Raw genomic sequence first — 17,164 nt, forward strand, 5'->3', positions numbered from 1 at the left:
GATCCAGACTAGTCACTGCACTAGCGGTTTGTTTACATTTGACCGCATGGCTCATTTGCATAAGACGTTACTATATTGATTTTATCCCACTGTTGAGGGTTAGGGTCATGTTTTATATATTTTGTTTAAGACTTAAAGTAGGCTGCCTTGCCCCACTGGAATACAGTGACTGATATGAATTAATAATATACTGGACCAATACGTAAAATGAAGAATACCTTGTGATGTCAGTAACATTTTATTACAAATGAAAATAAAAATAAGTAACAGTGCAGTAACAATACATTTTCGTATAGCAGCAATTCTGCATGTATGGAGATGGTGTGTCTTGACGATTTTTGTTGCGCGACTCAGCGCGAGTCTTGTTTTTTTTTTCAGGACTTTCAAAAAGCGTTAAGCATTGGTTCTCAAAGTGGGGTCCGGGGGGTTCCAGGGGGTCCCCAGCAAAATGTTATTAAATATGGCTCTTTTATTGCTACTTTTAACTTTTTAATGGATCCTATGTAAGTAAAGCCTGATAAAAGCGGTCCCCAGCAAAATGAGAAACAGTTGAAACACTTAAATGCTTTTTCAAATCTTATCTCATGGGGGTGCCACAAAATATCTTCAAATGGGGATCCATGGCCAAATTTGGGTGTCCTTGAAATGAAAATATTTGAGAACCAACTCAGTGAATTGGAATAAGAGCCTATTGGGAACGCTGAAATCAAAAGGGACACCAGAAGCTTAGCCTAGCTGGAGCCCCTGAGTGAAACGAAATAAAAATTCAGTGTGACTGCTACCAGAGGCTTGTAGATCCTTAATTTGGCTTCTTACAACGGGTAGGACACAGAATAACCCGGAGCGATTTTTTTATAATGAGTATTGCGAAAATTACGTGATATTGTAAATAATGGAAGTACTACAATGCGATATTAAATTGTAGATATCGCCCAAATCTAAGAATAAGTGATCTTGTACCAAGTCAGTTGATATCTTTGAAAGAAGTGAATATATTGAATTGTTTGTTCTGTTTATAATTTGAATAGGTGAAGTTGATTATTTACTAAAAAAAAATTATTTTCTCCAGGTTTTACAGCTCTTCATTATTTTGACTTCTAGGATGAGTAGTAGAGAACCACTGATTTAAACCATTACACACAATGACAAACCATAATACATTTTGTACATGTTGCAACTCACACATTTTTATTTGATACTTTGAACATATGGAAACAGCAGTGATATGCACTGTATATCTACAAGCCAATCTCCTTCATGAACTAGCTGTGAGACTCGTACAAAATGTATCCTATGGTTGTATAGTCTTCTCCTTTGGAATGTTGCCTTCAGGAACATGGCTTTAGCTACAAGTATACTATGGCAATGTTCAAATACTTCTTTGTGATCTCAAAACTCTTAACCCCCCCCCTCCTATTGTGGCAACGCAAAAATGAAAGTAACTTATGTACCTGTACACAAGATGGAACAAAGAACATTGAGCCACATATCTGTCACATAACTACAGTAGGCTTAAAGTAAATCATACATACAAACTTATTTGCAGACCATGAGACCCCAATGGGTCAGACTTGGTACTATAAAAGCCAAATGGGCATTACCCTGTGAATCATAGAAAAGGCCAGTTTTTATGAAAGACAAGCAATCAGCTAATACAGTTAACAATAATGTGGCACATTAAGCATCAGCATCTTATAGACTATGCTAGCATTAACCTGTGTTGACGTCATAGAACGTCATTAAGTACAAAAACTAAAACTGCTCACCTTTTCTTGAGCGCTGGTTGTCGGGCAGAAACCTTGCATCTCTTTATTTCAACTTTTTTTCCCTTTCCGTTTTTATGCTTGGAATTGGTTGAGTCTGTCTGGATTTTATAAATATTTAACCAATGAAAAGTATTAAGAGCTTGTGACTAATAACTACATTGGCTCCATTGGAACACAGGTTACCTGTACGTTTAGGAAATGGAAAAACACATCCAAGGTTATTTTTTCTCCGTTTTCTGTAAATTACCTGATTTGAATATACAAGGTTTCCACCCGAACGTAACAATAAGAGTACTGTAGCCACGCCTTAGGGTCACCTTCCAAGATAACCGTGTCTCCCACTAACAAATATGCAGAGGTTTGCCAAGTTTAAACACACATTCTCTTACTATTTGATACAGATAAACCTCAGCTTTTGATATATACATTCAAGTTTGTGCAGAGAACATACAAAAAGGTTTTGCCTAAATATTATTCCAGCAGATAAGATACATGTTGCAGCCGGTTATTTCAGTGTTTATAGATACTGTATAGTGAAATAATATTTATGAATAGGAAACTTGATATTGTAGAAGTGTAGGTCTGATCAAAAAAAAAAAGTGCATTATGTGCATACACGTAAATATGAGCTATACCAAACTGAACCGAAGCGCTTTACCTTGACACACTTGATGAATATGAATTATTCTGATTTGACTGGCATGTTTTAATTCCAGAATAATCTGCAACAAGTACACTCTTACACTAGGATTAATCATTACGCACTTCGTTATCCTCATAACATCTCTGCTTTCGCAACAAAACAAAAAAAGAAGAGCAAAAGTCTCCCACGTCTTTTAACAACAGTAACTACAGAACTGAAGCTGAAAACAAAGCAATGTGGGCAGACATAACGTGGAATGGTAGGGCTCCCTGTCTGCATCCCTTCAGCCTGGTTGTGGGGCTTGTTTCCCTGGGGACCTATCTGCTGGAGGCACCGATGATCTGCAGCAGGAAGAGGAAGATCTGGATGATGTCGACGTAGATGGAGAGTGCCGCAAACACGTACTCCTCTGGACTGATGGCGTACTTGCGGTTGCCGATCAGCAGCTGTGTGTGGTAAGCCAGGAACTATGGGTAAAATGGAGAAGAATGACGTTAACTTGAACTCGTTCCCAGTTTTATCTCCATCTCACAAGGAGACTATGCCTGGAAGTGTCTTAACACATTGACTGCCAAGAACGCATATATGCGTTCTTTGCGTTCTTTAGAATCCATCACTTGCTTGCCAAGAACGCATATATGCGTTTTTAGAAGAAAAAAATATATATATATATTTTAGTTTTTTTACATTCTTTTTTTTTTATTTGACCCAAAGACCAAGGAGATATGATTTTTCGAAGATTTAGACTCCTATCCACTTCCTTGTTAACTTAAAACTAAAAAATTCTGTATCTCGGCTCCTGAGTACTTTTTATTTTTTCAATGAAAAATCTCTGGCAGGCAACAGCTAAAAATCTGAAATAATTCTGGCAGTCAATGTGTTAAGTGTGTTACTTCCTGTACTCCTGGTTAGACTCTAACCAGAAGTACAGGAAGTACAAGTGCCTTTCACAATCATTACATATGATCACAGTTATTTGAGGTAATCACAATTATTTTTCATAATAGTTTCCATTCATTTGTATAAATGTATCTGTTGAAAAAGTTTCATGCATTCCCCCCCCCCCAAAAATAGCGGAAATAGACAATCTACAAGCTCAGAACGCGACACATGAGATTGTAGATTGGCTATTTTTGCGTAGGCCATACAGTATATTAATAAAAGTATTAACTCTCTCAGTGCCACGCCCCGACATATCCCGAGTTTTTCCCGAGTACCCTCAGTGCCAGCACGAGAAATCCCGAGTTTTTACTTTTGACTGTGGTCGCGCTATTCTGTATATTTTTCATGATCACTTTCGCTTCCTGACTACATCAGACTCACCCGGAGCCGGATGTAAAAAATAATTTTCATTTCCGGGTCACGTTGTTTTTCTCCGGTGATTTTCGGCCAGAATAGGGAAAGTCACGGTTTTTCACACGGTATAAAAAGCGAACGGAGAGGTCCACGTCTACTCTCTTTGGTCTGGGTGACGATCAGTCATCGTAGTCGTGTATCGCATCGTAATTTAGCCCGATCAACATTATCGAAAATGTCAACATCCGGTTCTGACCGGATATGACGTGAGCCTGTTTGGGAGGGGGCGAGTGAGCCAGCAAGATCATCAATGTGTCGATTTGTTGCTCTCTACTGGTAGAACTGTATTATGGGTTTAAAACCCCAATCAGATCATTTATTTGAATGAAAAATTACAAAATTTAAAAATAAAAAAAAACGCAAATTCCTGGCAGTTTGGGAGTACTTTATGAAAATACTCTTGGCACTGAAAGAGTTAATATATGGCCTGTTTTGGCCATGGAACATTATTTATTTTGATAATTGGTACCATTATCATTCATTTCTTTGTATATTGAAGTTATTTGTCATATCAACCCTGTGCACATTTTTATTTACAAAAGCATACAATGTTTGCGGACCGCCCATCTGAAAATGTCTTGTGCCAGGGAGACCCCCAGAGAAGATTTGTGTTAAAAAGATTTTTCTAAAATGGTCAAAAAAAATAATGTTTTTGAATAGCCAACACAAAATTCTAAAATGACAGATGCTTTCCCGGTTTTAATGGGTTAATACAACATAATTTATGCAATTGGGGTGGTTGTATTTGTCTCCCTGCTCTTCTATTGAGACATTTAGATCTCACCTAGACACAGGACACAATTTTTGACCTGATGGTCAAGATTCAATTTATCCCCTGAGCAACGAGGCGGATACATTTGAGCTATTAACTCAAATGGTAAATATTTCAGCACTTAAGCAGGAAACAGGGTTCAAATCCAGGGTAGAAGAGGGAAGTTACATAGTGCAGCTTTAAGCCTAAATTATCCGTTGCATGTCAAAAATCTGTTCTTTTCGACAAGCAACACCATTGTGTGCGGCAATAAAATAAATTAGCCTTATACAGTATGAAAGTATAAGTCAGTTGAAGCCTACCTTTGGCAGTCTGGTGCTAAATTTCTCTATTTACCAAAGGGAAATTGTCAGATAGACTTAAGAAAGTAGAAAGTACTTACCAGTGTGTAGATTATGGCTCCTATTGCGGCATAAAGCATATGAAGCCATGGAATCTGCCAATGATAAAACATGACTTAAATTTAGAAAAAATAAACCTGTGTGTGTGAGGGAGAATAAACATACAAGACAGTAACTCACATATTTGAAGGAGAGCACGATGACTGAAATAATGCTCACTACAAGCATTACGATCCCCAGAACACAGAACAGGCCTTGGCACTTGGTGAAGTCAACCTGATGAGAAAAGACAGAAAAGTCACAAACATGCAAATAAACACAAATGCATATGCTTGCACGCGCACACACAAACACACACACCCTACCTTTGTTTGGAAACAGAAGACGGTGACAGCGATGCACACAACTGCAGTAATACCCAGGGCAAGGAACACTGCTTTTGTATCATAGTTACTGAAAACAGACACAAATTCACCCACAATTAGCAATAGCCGAGGTCATTTTGATATTTAGGGATTTATGCATGTATGACTTTAAGTATCTCACCTGGATATGGCCCCGGTCATGTAGGACATGGCAAGGGTCTGTGTAAAAGAAAAGCATAGTTCAGAGAAAACGCCACAATAGATTGGTTCAAGTATGTTCCCACTTCATTACCATTTCATGACCCATTGCTAGATGGAAAATGGGGTCCACGTGCATAGAGTGGATTTTTTTCCCACCACCTGATTTTTCTTAATCCTTGAAGAGTGTATTTTAAGATTCTGCCAGGTAACAGCCTGAAATAATGTCCCATGGGGTTATTTTTTAACCCTTTATTATACATATCCAGAACCCAAACCCAAAAATGGAAAACAATTGAAAAGAGCATAACTTTTGAAGGAAACAACCTACAGAGGCAAAAAGAAAATCCCATACAATTTGGACCCAAGGTATTCATTCATCAAGCACATCTTGACTATATTACAGGACAAAAACAGCACAAAATAAATGGAGCTGAAAATGTTCACATATTTCTGCTTTTACTTTCTGTATTTATTTTAAATACTTTCTCACCAACTGCATTTTCTTAATTCTTGAAGTGTCTATTTTAAGATTATGCCAGGTACCAGACTGAAATAATGTCCCATGGGGTTCATTTTTAACCCTATGTTACACAGATCGTACCCAAACTCAAAAATGGAAACGATAGCATATAGCAAATCTTTGGAAGTATACAACATACAAATGAACACATTTGCCATACAATTTGGACTTAAGGGAATAATGAAAATGTGTATTATTAAGATTCCAGCATATCTTGACTATTTCAGGGCAAAATCGAGAAAAAAAAAAGTTCAGATTATATTTCTCTTTTTACTAAATATTTGTTGTTGTTTTCTTGCCTACTATTTTCTCATAATCCTTGAAGGCTGAACTAGTGTGTATGTGTGTGTGTGTGTGTGTGTGTGTGTGAGAGAGAGAGAGAGAGACAGAGAGCACGTGCGTCCCTGCATTCCCAGTAGACTATGAAGGCTTACTTTGTGGCTAGAATTTCCAAAAGAGAACTTTCAACTATCAGGCTCCTGTGGAACCATCTTCAAGGTTTGGTCCAGGAGACAGACACCCTAAGTTTAAGAGCAGGCTTAAAACTTTCCTTCCAGTTGGGGAACAGCACCATCATCATCCATAGTCTCTAATGTCATCAAAGCCAGTGCAGTGCTACGTTTGTTTACCTCATTAACACATGACCTGCCTGGTGAAACATGTTCTACAACTCTTATGAACATATAGTGTGGTGAAGTAAGTATGTACATTTTATTTGTATGGCACTTCTCACAGAGAGAACTCACAAAGTGCTTTACATACAACTGAAATAAAGACAGTACAAAACATTCAAATAATTAAAAACAACAAAACACAAACATAAAAAAAACGAAACATCTAAGTCATTCCACAAATGTTTGTTTAAACAGTAGTGTTTTTAAGTGGTTCTAAAAAATGTCCACTGAAGCTGTAGCTCTCAAGACCTATGGTATGGAATGCCCTTTCACAGGTCTTGAGATTTTTAAGACCACTTAAAACACTACTGGTTAAACAAGCATTTGTGGAAGGTCTTAGATTTTGGTTGTTGTTTTTAATCATTTGAATGCTTTGTGCTGTGTCTTTGTTTCTGTTGTATGTAAAGCACTTTGTGAGTTCTTCAAATAAAATGTACATACTTACTTACTTACTTCACCACACTACACATTCATAAGAGTTGTTGAACAAGCATAGCACTTAACCTAGCCTTGACAACCTTGCAGGCTTATGCAAAGACTAAAATTAAAATTATATAGCATGTTACAGTATGTAGACAGATGCCAGGTTAATTTGTAGACCTGGCATCCAATAGGGTGTATAGTTTCAATGTACATATTATAGATGTTTTGATATTATACCGTTTAGACTAATTATAGGTTCTTGGTTTACCTATGATCCTAGATGACTTTTTCTAGGCATTTTATTTATTACCACATGTTTACATTGATTACTTTAAATCGCTCTGGATTAAGAGTGTCTGCTAAATGCTTAAATTGTAAACATGTTTCACCGGGCAGGTCAAGTCATTTGTTAATGAGGTAATCAAACGTGGCACTGCACTGGCTTTAACGATACAGAGCCTATGGATGATGATGGCACCGTTGTCCCCCAAATGTAAGGAAAGTTATAATAAGCCTGCTCTTAAACTCAAGTTGTCTGCCTCCTGGTCCATGGTTCCACAGGAGAAGAGCGCGCGCGCGCGCACACACACACACACACACACACACTTTTCCCCCCGGTTTTGTCATGTTAATAGAGTCAAGATCCAAATTGTATGGGGGATAAAAACTTTTGTCTCTGTAGGTTGTCTCCTTCAAAAGTTTGTGCTCTTTTCTATTTTCTGGTTTTGGTTCAGGATATGTATAATAAAGGGTTAAAATAACCCCATGGGACATTATTTCAGCCAGTTACCTGGCAGAATCTTAAAATACACACTTCAAGGAATAATAAAAACCGGTTGGCGAAAAAAAATCCACCCTATGTGCGTGGACTCCACTTTCCATCTAGACAAGACTACCATAGAAGTGTACCATATATGTTATATAGCAACGCTAAGTGACATTACACAGGCATAGCTCAAGCGGGATACTTGATTAAAATGTTCCGACCAGAGGAAATTTTTATTTCAAACAACTGTCTTAGTCTAGGAAAGGATACAATTCCAAGTGTAGCAAAGTGGCATATCTACCTGCAATGGTAGAAATGCCACTTTGCTACACTTGGAATTTGAAAAAAAAAATCAATTAAAAAAAGTTATACAGTATGACTTTACGCATCTTTTCACAGCAGATATATTGACAGGTAAACACAGCTGAAGCGTACAATGTTAATTGTTGGCGCGTTTCATTTAGGTGTTACTATGTGCCAGCATGACGTTATCTGTGTGGGAGCAAAGTAACACCTAAATAAAACAATGTCAAGATGTGTGCTGTGAAAAGGGTCCATTCAGAGCAAATGGTGGAAGAGGAAATGTGTTTTCACTTACAAAGAGGAGCAACAGAATGACATTCCATGGGTACTTCCTCCTGTTGTGCACATAGAAAAGTTAGTACAGCATTTCAAATCATGAGTAATAATGTAACACTTCCAAATGTGCAATCAGTGCAATCATGCACTTCATTCTCCACTCACCTGGGTCCCTTACAGCAGACCAGCACAAGGTGGGTAACCAAATACACAGCACTACAAAAGGTTTATAATTTACTTAAATTAGTAACACATTCAGCTTTTAAATTGATTCATGTACAAATTAGGGACAAATCTAATTATATACTAATTGTGATATTATGCTAATAGTTTTAAGAAGCACTTACAATGATGCCCAGTAGACAGCTGGGTTTTGCTGCACAAAAACTCTGACAGGCTGACTATGAGATAAGAGAGAGAGAGAGAGAGAGAGACAGAGGCACAGTTACAGATGCTCTACTGACGAGCATGACGTAAGATCAAAATGGCCAGTGTGAAAATATGGTCTACTGAGGACTGGAATATACACATGGCTTTGTTCTCCGCTATTACAGAATACAAACACACTGTGTTTGTGGATTGGAACTTGTGTTCCGATACAAACGTCACAGTTTGATAATGGGGACCTAAGTGGGCGTGGTTATCCGATGTGAACATCAGATTTGCAAATGTACTATGAGCAGTGTTGCTAGATCTTGTGAGTGTGTTGCTGACACAGACAAGTCTCAAACAAAAACTATTTTACTGTCAAAATGTTCTGAACATAGGTGGATTATGAAGAATGGGTCCAATATTTACTTCAGTGACTATGGGGCAAAATAATCTGTCATAATCTGTGTTCATGTTCACTTCTCCAATTAGAATTGATAGACTCACAACCTTACTACATCTGGTGTCCTAAAGGGGCGCACCAACGTAACACAGAGGGTGCATTCGGAAAAACGCTCTGAGAGTGCTGGAGTGCTCTCTGGTCATTCGTAAATTCAGAGCGGTCGGTGTGTTGCCGCTCAAAAATCAGTGCACTGTTACCTGGTGAAGAAGGCAGTGATGGACAAAACAGACAGCAGGTTCAACACAAAATACGAAGCAGTAATACGTTACACCCTCCAGTGCTACGGTGTGTTTTTTACTGTCCGTTTGTAAATCAATTGAACTCAGTGCCAGTCACCACCAGAACACTCTGAAAACTACAGACCCAGATACAGAAAGTCAAGTGAAGTTGGGATCTTGCTATCTATTGACTTTTCTTTGGTTTCATTGTACTGTCTTGTGAGGAGAAGGGCAACACCCTCTCGAGATGATAAGCAGAGAAGGACACAGCTGGTCTGGGGAAAACTAGCCTGGTTCCAGACAAATCTGCCTTTGCAAAATTGCATCGCACTTTAGCCCTCGGCAGATTAGGTCTGGCCCCCCTCAATAGAGATTTCATTTCTCTCCCTCCGAAGTCGTGAGGGACCAATCAGGGCCCAGTATCCAAATGTGGGCGGGCTTATCACCTCATTTGGAGCAATGACGTACAAGGAAGCACTGCTCTGATTCGTTCGTAAAAGGAAGCACTGCTCTGATTGGTTTAGGTCTAACCAATAGAGTCCGTTTGGATCTTTTTGTAACCGCTCCATAGGGACCAGACTAATATCCACGCAGTGTGTCGTGTGATATTGTCTGGCCACGCGAGGCTAGGGGAAAACATGACCACACAACTGTTTGAGATCACTCACTGCCATGAAAGTAGGACTTTACATAATCCCTTTCCCCTATTGTGTGTCTTTTAAGTTAGCCCTATGTCCAAACCATTTTCCAAGGAGCAAGGACATAACTATTGGAGGTAAAGACAGTAATGGCCAGGAAACACTGCCACAGAGGGTGAGGAATGCCAAAGCTTGGATATCCATGACGTTACAGAGAAACAGAAAAGTACCCTGCTTGGCATCTATGCCTGTAACTGATATGGTACTGACTATTAGAGCTCTGATGCTCACCACTGAGTTGTAATAACTCAAAATGTCCTAGACATGATTAGATTATTCAGATAACTGATCATATCTATTGCAGATTCATTTGGCCGTCACACACACACACAAACACACACAGAGCATACTCACACAAATGTGAATACAGCCACGATTGCTGTAGTGACAAGGAGCTGGCATGCCAAAATCAGATATACCTGAGAAAGACAAAGAGACATGTGAGGATGATATGCAGCTAGTTTGAATCATAGCAGAAATGTCTCTCTTAATCCAACATTGTGTGCATCCGTTTAAATGCTTCTTTTACAATAGCACTGTATGCATGTCTGTTATTTAGTATACTGTATATAGTGTGTAGATTTACCTTCCTGATGAAGGAATGCCGTACACTCAGATCGTCCCAATCAGCGCCACTTGCAGCAAACCCATCACCTGTGATATCAAAAAAGATTAAAAACCATTTCACCACTTTAATTATTGAGGGATTTAACGCCATTTATAGTTTTATATGGATTCGAAATAAAGAGGAAGAACATGTTCTTATTGATCACTGGACATAATGGTATATCACTTTATTTGCGTTCCTCCTAGACACACATAGAATCCTAACACATTACAAATTGTAATAATCAAGGAGGAAATAAAATATTATTTTGTTGATTGTGTATTATTTTCTGAAGTTAAAATAATTAAATCATCTAAAAGCGAGGTTTTCAAAGTCTAGTGGAGGCACATAGAGACGTGGTGGTGAAGAGAGACTGCCGGTCAGAAAGATCAACAGGAAGTTACTGTACTTATGGCCGCAGATACATGCAACAATGGTTGCGAAGTTTGGTTATGTTTGGCTAAATCTTACTGTACATACAAACAATGAAACATGTTTGGCTATATCTAACAATGAAACAAGTAGCATTTATTATTTTCTGTTTGAATTCATTAATCATTACCACTCTTCTACTGCCCACTTGGTCATGTAGCATTTTATCGGCATGTAGCCATTAAATACATATTTAACACACGTACTGAGAGCATAAGACCCATTGTTTCAGACTTTGAAAACCCTCTAAACATTACAAATGTGAATATACTACATTATGTGAAGATAGTTACTAACAAGACCGTATGTGATGATAAGCAATGACTTCTATTTGACTGTAATGGTGTTGTTAGAGGGAATCACATTTTTCAGATGCATGACGTTTCAAAGCAAGGCAGCACAGCACCACTGAAACTGTTTATTTAAAAAGGACACAACCAGTGTATAAATATATATCTGCATCAGGGCTAAACAACCATGAACCTGGCTTACCAATGACATCTGATGGTATGGTGGGTGGGATCATTGGAGGCGGCATGGGAGCACGGTTGGGGTAGGCAACTCCTGGAGCCCCAGCAGAAGGTGGAAACCCCTGGTATGGAGCAGCAGAGTAGCCCCCTGGTTGCCCTGGGTAGCCCCCTGGTTGCCCTGGGTAGCCCCCTGGTTGCCCTGGGTATGGAGGTACATTCTGGCCGGGTGGGTAGGGGGCAGTAGGCTGTCCTGGGGATGCATCACCAAAGGCGGGGAAGCCATACTGAGGGGGAGGGGGGTAGTTCATTCCCGGAGGGCCATACAGCGGGGCTGTGTCGTCGTACCCTGGGGGATAGTCTGACTTGGACATGTTGTTCTAGGACAGCAAGGGAGGATAAGAGAGAAAAGGAATTAAACAAAACGGAAGGAATGAGACAAAACAGAGAATCCCTGTCATAAGAACTACACTTTCGCAATCTTTCGCAATCTACGAAAGTCAGTCATTTCGCCCTGTAAAAGTTGAGAACAGGACACTCAACGTCTGGAGGGTTATTCAACCAATCACGACACAGTGTTCATGAAAATGTATTTAAAAATCTTTTATATATTTTTGAATTACTGATAAGCAGCTAGCTAGGCTTCAACAAATTTGGTTTCCAGTAGGAGTTATTACCCGCTTGCTGAAAGCTGGCGGGTCTATGCAGAGGCAGACCTATGACTCATCATTCGACAGATTCATTTGCATTCGACAGATTTGTTCAACAGATTTGCGTCATTGGCTGTCGTTTAAGCCAATGGGATACTTTCCCATACTCTGAACGGGCGGCCTCGTCCTCCCAAGCTATGGGACTATGCAGTCCTCCGAGCGCTAGCCGAATTTGGCTAATAGTTAATAGCTTGTATGATGTTACTAACTAACTGTTTTTAGCCAAGCGCGCTACTGTCCGCTCCCCATTAGTTATCGACGCAAGTCGCGTTATTACTCTCGTAATTTTCATGTATTGTACATCCCAAAACAAAATTTATTCACCATGTTATGGTGCTGTAATGACTTCCTATTTTCTCAACATAATACTGCCTTTCACGCGACCTGCCTTTTTACCCCCGGTCTCAGTAGCGTGGGGCGGGGCGGGTGCGGGGAGAGACCGGCGAGTTGAGTGAAACGAGTTGGGGCAAACGCAGTCCCCACAACATCATTTACTATTCTGTGCCTATCGGTACATAACTCGGACGGCGGTAATTAGTATACATGGCAACACTAGTACGAGTACTTTTCCCACCACTGTTGCTGTTTTTAGCATGACTGCCCTGTTTACAAATGAATGACTACACACTACAACCAAGGTTACTGTAGCAACATTTTTCATGTAAGGTATGACGCTAAAATCAGCTGCATTTTTTCAGAAAAAAACAGATCTACAAGCTCACAACGCATCGCCGCCTTGTGAGCTTGTACATCTGCTATTTTTTATTATGACGTTTTATTGAATACTTCATTTACAAAAGACATTAATGAAACCAAATGGACCCATTTGGGTTTTTCTTTCATTTAAGCCAGTAGTGAAAAGGGCTAACTTGCAGTTATGCATTACAACTCAAGCCTAGCTGTTTCAAACAGTGAAATCAAAAAACACGTTGTGAGCTTCACTTTTATAAAGGGTTAGGGTTACATTGCAGTATTGATACTTTTACTTAAGTAAAACATTACAGTACTTTTTCCACCACTGTTGATGTTTTTAACATGACTGCCCTTACGCTACCTGTATTCTATGGACTCACTTAGTTTATTGTGAAAATAGTTTATTTCTTTCATACATAAATGAATACTAACTGGTCACCACCGGTCTTTTGTCCAGGAACAATGCATACAACACTATCAACCAGTCCTCCTGGGTGTGTGTGTGTGTGTCTTGTCATTTTTGTTGTTCATACATTTCTAAGTGAAACACTGTAGTTTTGACTTGGGTAAGGGTAGGCTACATTATGAAGTAACTATATCAGCTGGTGAAAATAGCAGATCTGTCAGATTGTAGATCAATTATTTTCACTATCATTGATATTGTACACCACACACACACACACACACACACACACACACACACACACACACACACACACACACACACACACACACACACACACACACACACACACACACACACACACACACACACACACACACACACACACACACACACACACTTTATATTGGTAGCCAACCAATGAACCTCTGTGGAGTTATTTTTGTTGCATTCGAATGGCTGAGATTTTATTTTGATGACAACTTTTACATTTTGTGCTGCAGATTGGGGCAAAAACAGCCTGCCGCAAGCGGGTATATTATGACTTTGTCATTTCTTGTTTACTAATGCCTGCGCTGGGGAAATGGATGTGGAGCGGAGGCGGTAGGTTTGCTTTATTTTTGACAAAATTCATGTTCAACTACAGACTGTACAGCATTCAAAACTTTTGGGTGGCAACACATCTATCTTACTAGTCAACTTTTCCAAACCACTGCCGGGTTCTGCAGTCTATTTTATCTATGCATTATCACACTGTGACATCCTCAACTGGCTACTAAAAGGGATGTTTAGGGTGGGAACAGTGTGAGTGAAATAACCACACTAACGCTCACTCAAAAACTGCTAAAATGACAACATACAAAAAAACAGCTAGTAGACTTGCTATTTTGGAAAGATTTTTAAAAACTTTCGGCTAGAATAATGACATGCCCAAAATAGGAACACCAGGGGTAATGTGGTTAAAATAGCTGTGCCTCCACAAACATGCATATGCACAGGCAAACTTGGCTCCAGAAATAGAACCTAAACAAAGGACTGTCTATTGTTAGCGTGAATAGGTGTGTGGTGTGAGTTATGGTGGTCACTGTAAGGATTTGGACAGGGTAATAATAATAATAATACTTGTCCTGGACCAAGGAGACATTTAGCATTAAGTGAGCTATGCCTCTTGGGTCATATCAGGTTGACATGAACATGTGGTTTTTCTCAGAGCTGTGGTTCACACAAACCACCGTAGACCCACTGCGTAATATGCCTCTCCTACCGCCAAACATTACAACAGTACGAACATGTCCCCTGGGGAAATGTCTAATAACCATTAAGACTATATGCTCTTAAATGCACACACGAGTACAAGGTCACATACTGTATAGCTTAAGTAAAGAATATGTTGGTATATTAAATCCATAAGGGTTACTACTTTTGGTACAAAGCCCACAAACAAAAATATACCCATGTTACTAATTTATAAACCTAACTGATCTTTTTTTGTGCTGAATCACCATGAAATCCCAAATATCAAAAATGAGTTCCATATAATTTGCAGAGACTTTTATTTAGGGCAATAACCAGAAAAGGAATTCAAAATGCCTCCACCTTCCATTACGTAATGACATCACGTCACAAGCGCTAAGCAACCGTGGAAAACACAAAATAGAATAGAAAAACATACTCCAGCCACAGTGCTGCTTCCATGGAACAGTCGCACAGTGACTTAGTTAACAGTCATCATCACCATTCATATCCAATCAACTGCAGACTGCAGCTACAGGCGTGGACATAACTCGAGCTAGTAACTCATGTCAGACTTCACTTCACACACAGACACCTTTAGTTGGCTCATAAGAACTGTAAACAACGTCATCGTCATCACCATCATCATCATCACATGATTCTGAATCATTGTTGATTATAGGGACTGTTTCCACCATGGTGTTCTGTGGGTTTGTTTACTTCTATTTTAGCCTAAAGCAAATAAAAATGAGCTATGACACATACAGTAATCATTAATCAATGGCCTTCTCAAAGAGACCATAACTTTGATTGATTGATTGATTGATTATTTACTGTTGCTTTTGGGGAAATATCAACATGTAGTAGACAGAGCCCTCAGATAAATAACAGACAACAAACAGACAAATACAGAAGCACCACACCCCATACCACAGTGAGTAGATAGATTAGGTGATTAAACCAACAGGACTCTGTAACTGTGTAGCCTTACAGCAATCTATCCAGCTGAGGATGGATTCATTGTTTATCAAGCCTATACATCCAAAGCAAAGCCCTATTCCCGAATAGGGCTATAGTAACCAAAGAAGGCATTTTACATCAGCCTGAAACACTGACTGGGGGTTAGAGTAAAAATAGGTCTGTCTAATGTCTAAAATAGGTCTGATCTAATATGGAGTGGACACACAATGGGTTACAACAGCAAAGATAGGTGTGTCTTGGTTGGACACACTGGATATGGTGCTTACTTGACAGAATAATGGACTTTACTTCTTGGCCTCTTGTTCTAAGTGTACAATCCCGATGTGACAGCAAACTCCACTAACCATTGGAGCCCCATACTTAGCCGAAAATAGTCGAGCTTGTAGATCAGCTATTTTCGGCTCACGACACCGTCGTACGATCTAGTATAAATTAGTATAAACTAAGCCTTACATTCGTAGTATACAAAAAGCCTATTCATTTCACGGTCCCAGCCTGGGCTACAGTTAACATGGCTAAACACTGGACGTTTTATCACTGATGTAACAGTGGTGGAAAAAGTACTAACATTTTGTACTTAAGTAAAGTCGTGTTGTGAGCTTGTAGATCGGCTATTTAAAATAGCCGAATAGCTTAAGTGGTTAATGTATGTTTAGTAATAATAATCTGAATCTAAAAAGTAAGAAGTAGTTTTCATATAATTGTAGTGGAGTAAAAAAGTACAATATTCGTCTCTGAGATGTAATGGAGTAGAAGTAAAAGTACTGAACATTGGAAATACTCCATTAAAGTAAAAACAAAGACTCAAAATTGTACTTAAGTACAGTACTTGAGTAAATGTACTACGGTATTTACTTTACACCACTGCTGATGTAACCATTTGGTGTATTACTTCTAAACCTGCTTTAATTGCATTTTGTAAGCCTCATACAGAATGTGTGACGAAGTTAAAAAAAAATGTTCGACTCACCAAGAAAAGTTTCCGAAAGAAAGAGTAGAAAATGTTAACCACAGCTCAGCGGTGGCGATGCTTTTAACGGAACACCTATGCTTTACAGATCCAATCAAGCGTTCCAATGAGAGACAGAACGACAGTTTAGATACAGAAACATCTAAAACATGAGGAAAGTTATCGCAGCAGGTAGCCTATCCAGATGTCCAATATGGAAGCCTCATTTCCTGGAACTGAGATGAACTGAACAGAAGGGTGGAGCCGGGGCCGGCTGAGCGGCGTGTGTGTGTGTGTGTGTGTGTGTGTGTGTGTGTGTGTGCGCGTACGTGCATGCGCGTGTGTGAAGAAAGAAAGCCATCTGTTAGACCTGCTGTGTAGATAGATACATAACAAAAGAGTAGTTCTGGTCCAGAGCAGATACCCAAATAATTAAATACATTGTAATTGTGTGTGTGCAATTGACTGCAATGTTACACTGCTCTTTGTACACACACACACACACACACACACACACACACACACAAACACAGTG

General features: G+C 39.3%; 1 protein-coding gene across 2 annotated transcripts; it reads right to left on the reverse strand.

The window, feature by feature from the left end:
- Positions 1–1,609: 1,609 nt before the first annotated feature.
- tmbim1a (transmembrane BAX inhibitor motif containing 1a) lies at positions 1,610–16,854 on the reverse strand. 2 transcript variants are annotated; one of them, XM_080441024.1, is made up of 13 exons: positions 16,649–16,854; positions 16,527–16,555; positions 11,686–12,040; positions 10,741–10,808; positions 10,509–10,573; positions 8,754–8,807; positions 8,572–8,622; positions 8,426–8,465; positions 5,425–5,462; positions 5,244–5,331; positions 5,059–5,154; positions 4,920–4,973; positions 1,610–2,876 (listed from the first exon to the last, which is right to left on the reverse strand). In XM_080441024.1, exons 3-13 carry the CDS (start codon positions 12,032–12,034, stop codon positions 2,727–2,729), a joined length of 1,053 nt encoding a protein of 350 aa, XP_080297150.1. In that variant the 5' UTR covers positions 12,035–12,040; positions 16,527–16,555; positions 16,649–16,854; the 3' UTR covers positions 1,610–2,726. The 2 variants fall into 2 exon arrangements, with proteins under 2 accessions (XP_080297150.1, XP_080297149.1); XM_080441023.1 differs by lacking the exon at positions 16,527–16,555 and having other exon boundaries at positions 16,651–16,854.
- Between the last annotated feature and the right edge of the window lie 310 nt (positions 16,855–17,164).

The sequence above is a fragment of the Gymnoscopelus braueri genome (genome assembly GCF_963280865.1).
Source record: "Gymnoscopelus braueri genome assembly, chromosome: 10".
In the NCBI taxonomy this organism is placed as follows: Eukaryota; Metazoa; Chordata; class Actinopteri; order Myctophiformes; family Myctophidae; genus Gymnoscopelus; species Gymnoscopelus braueri.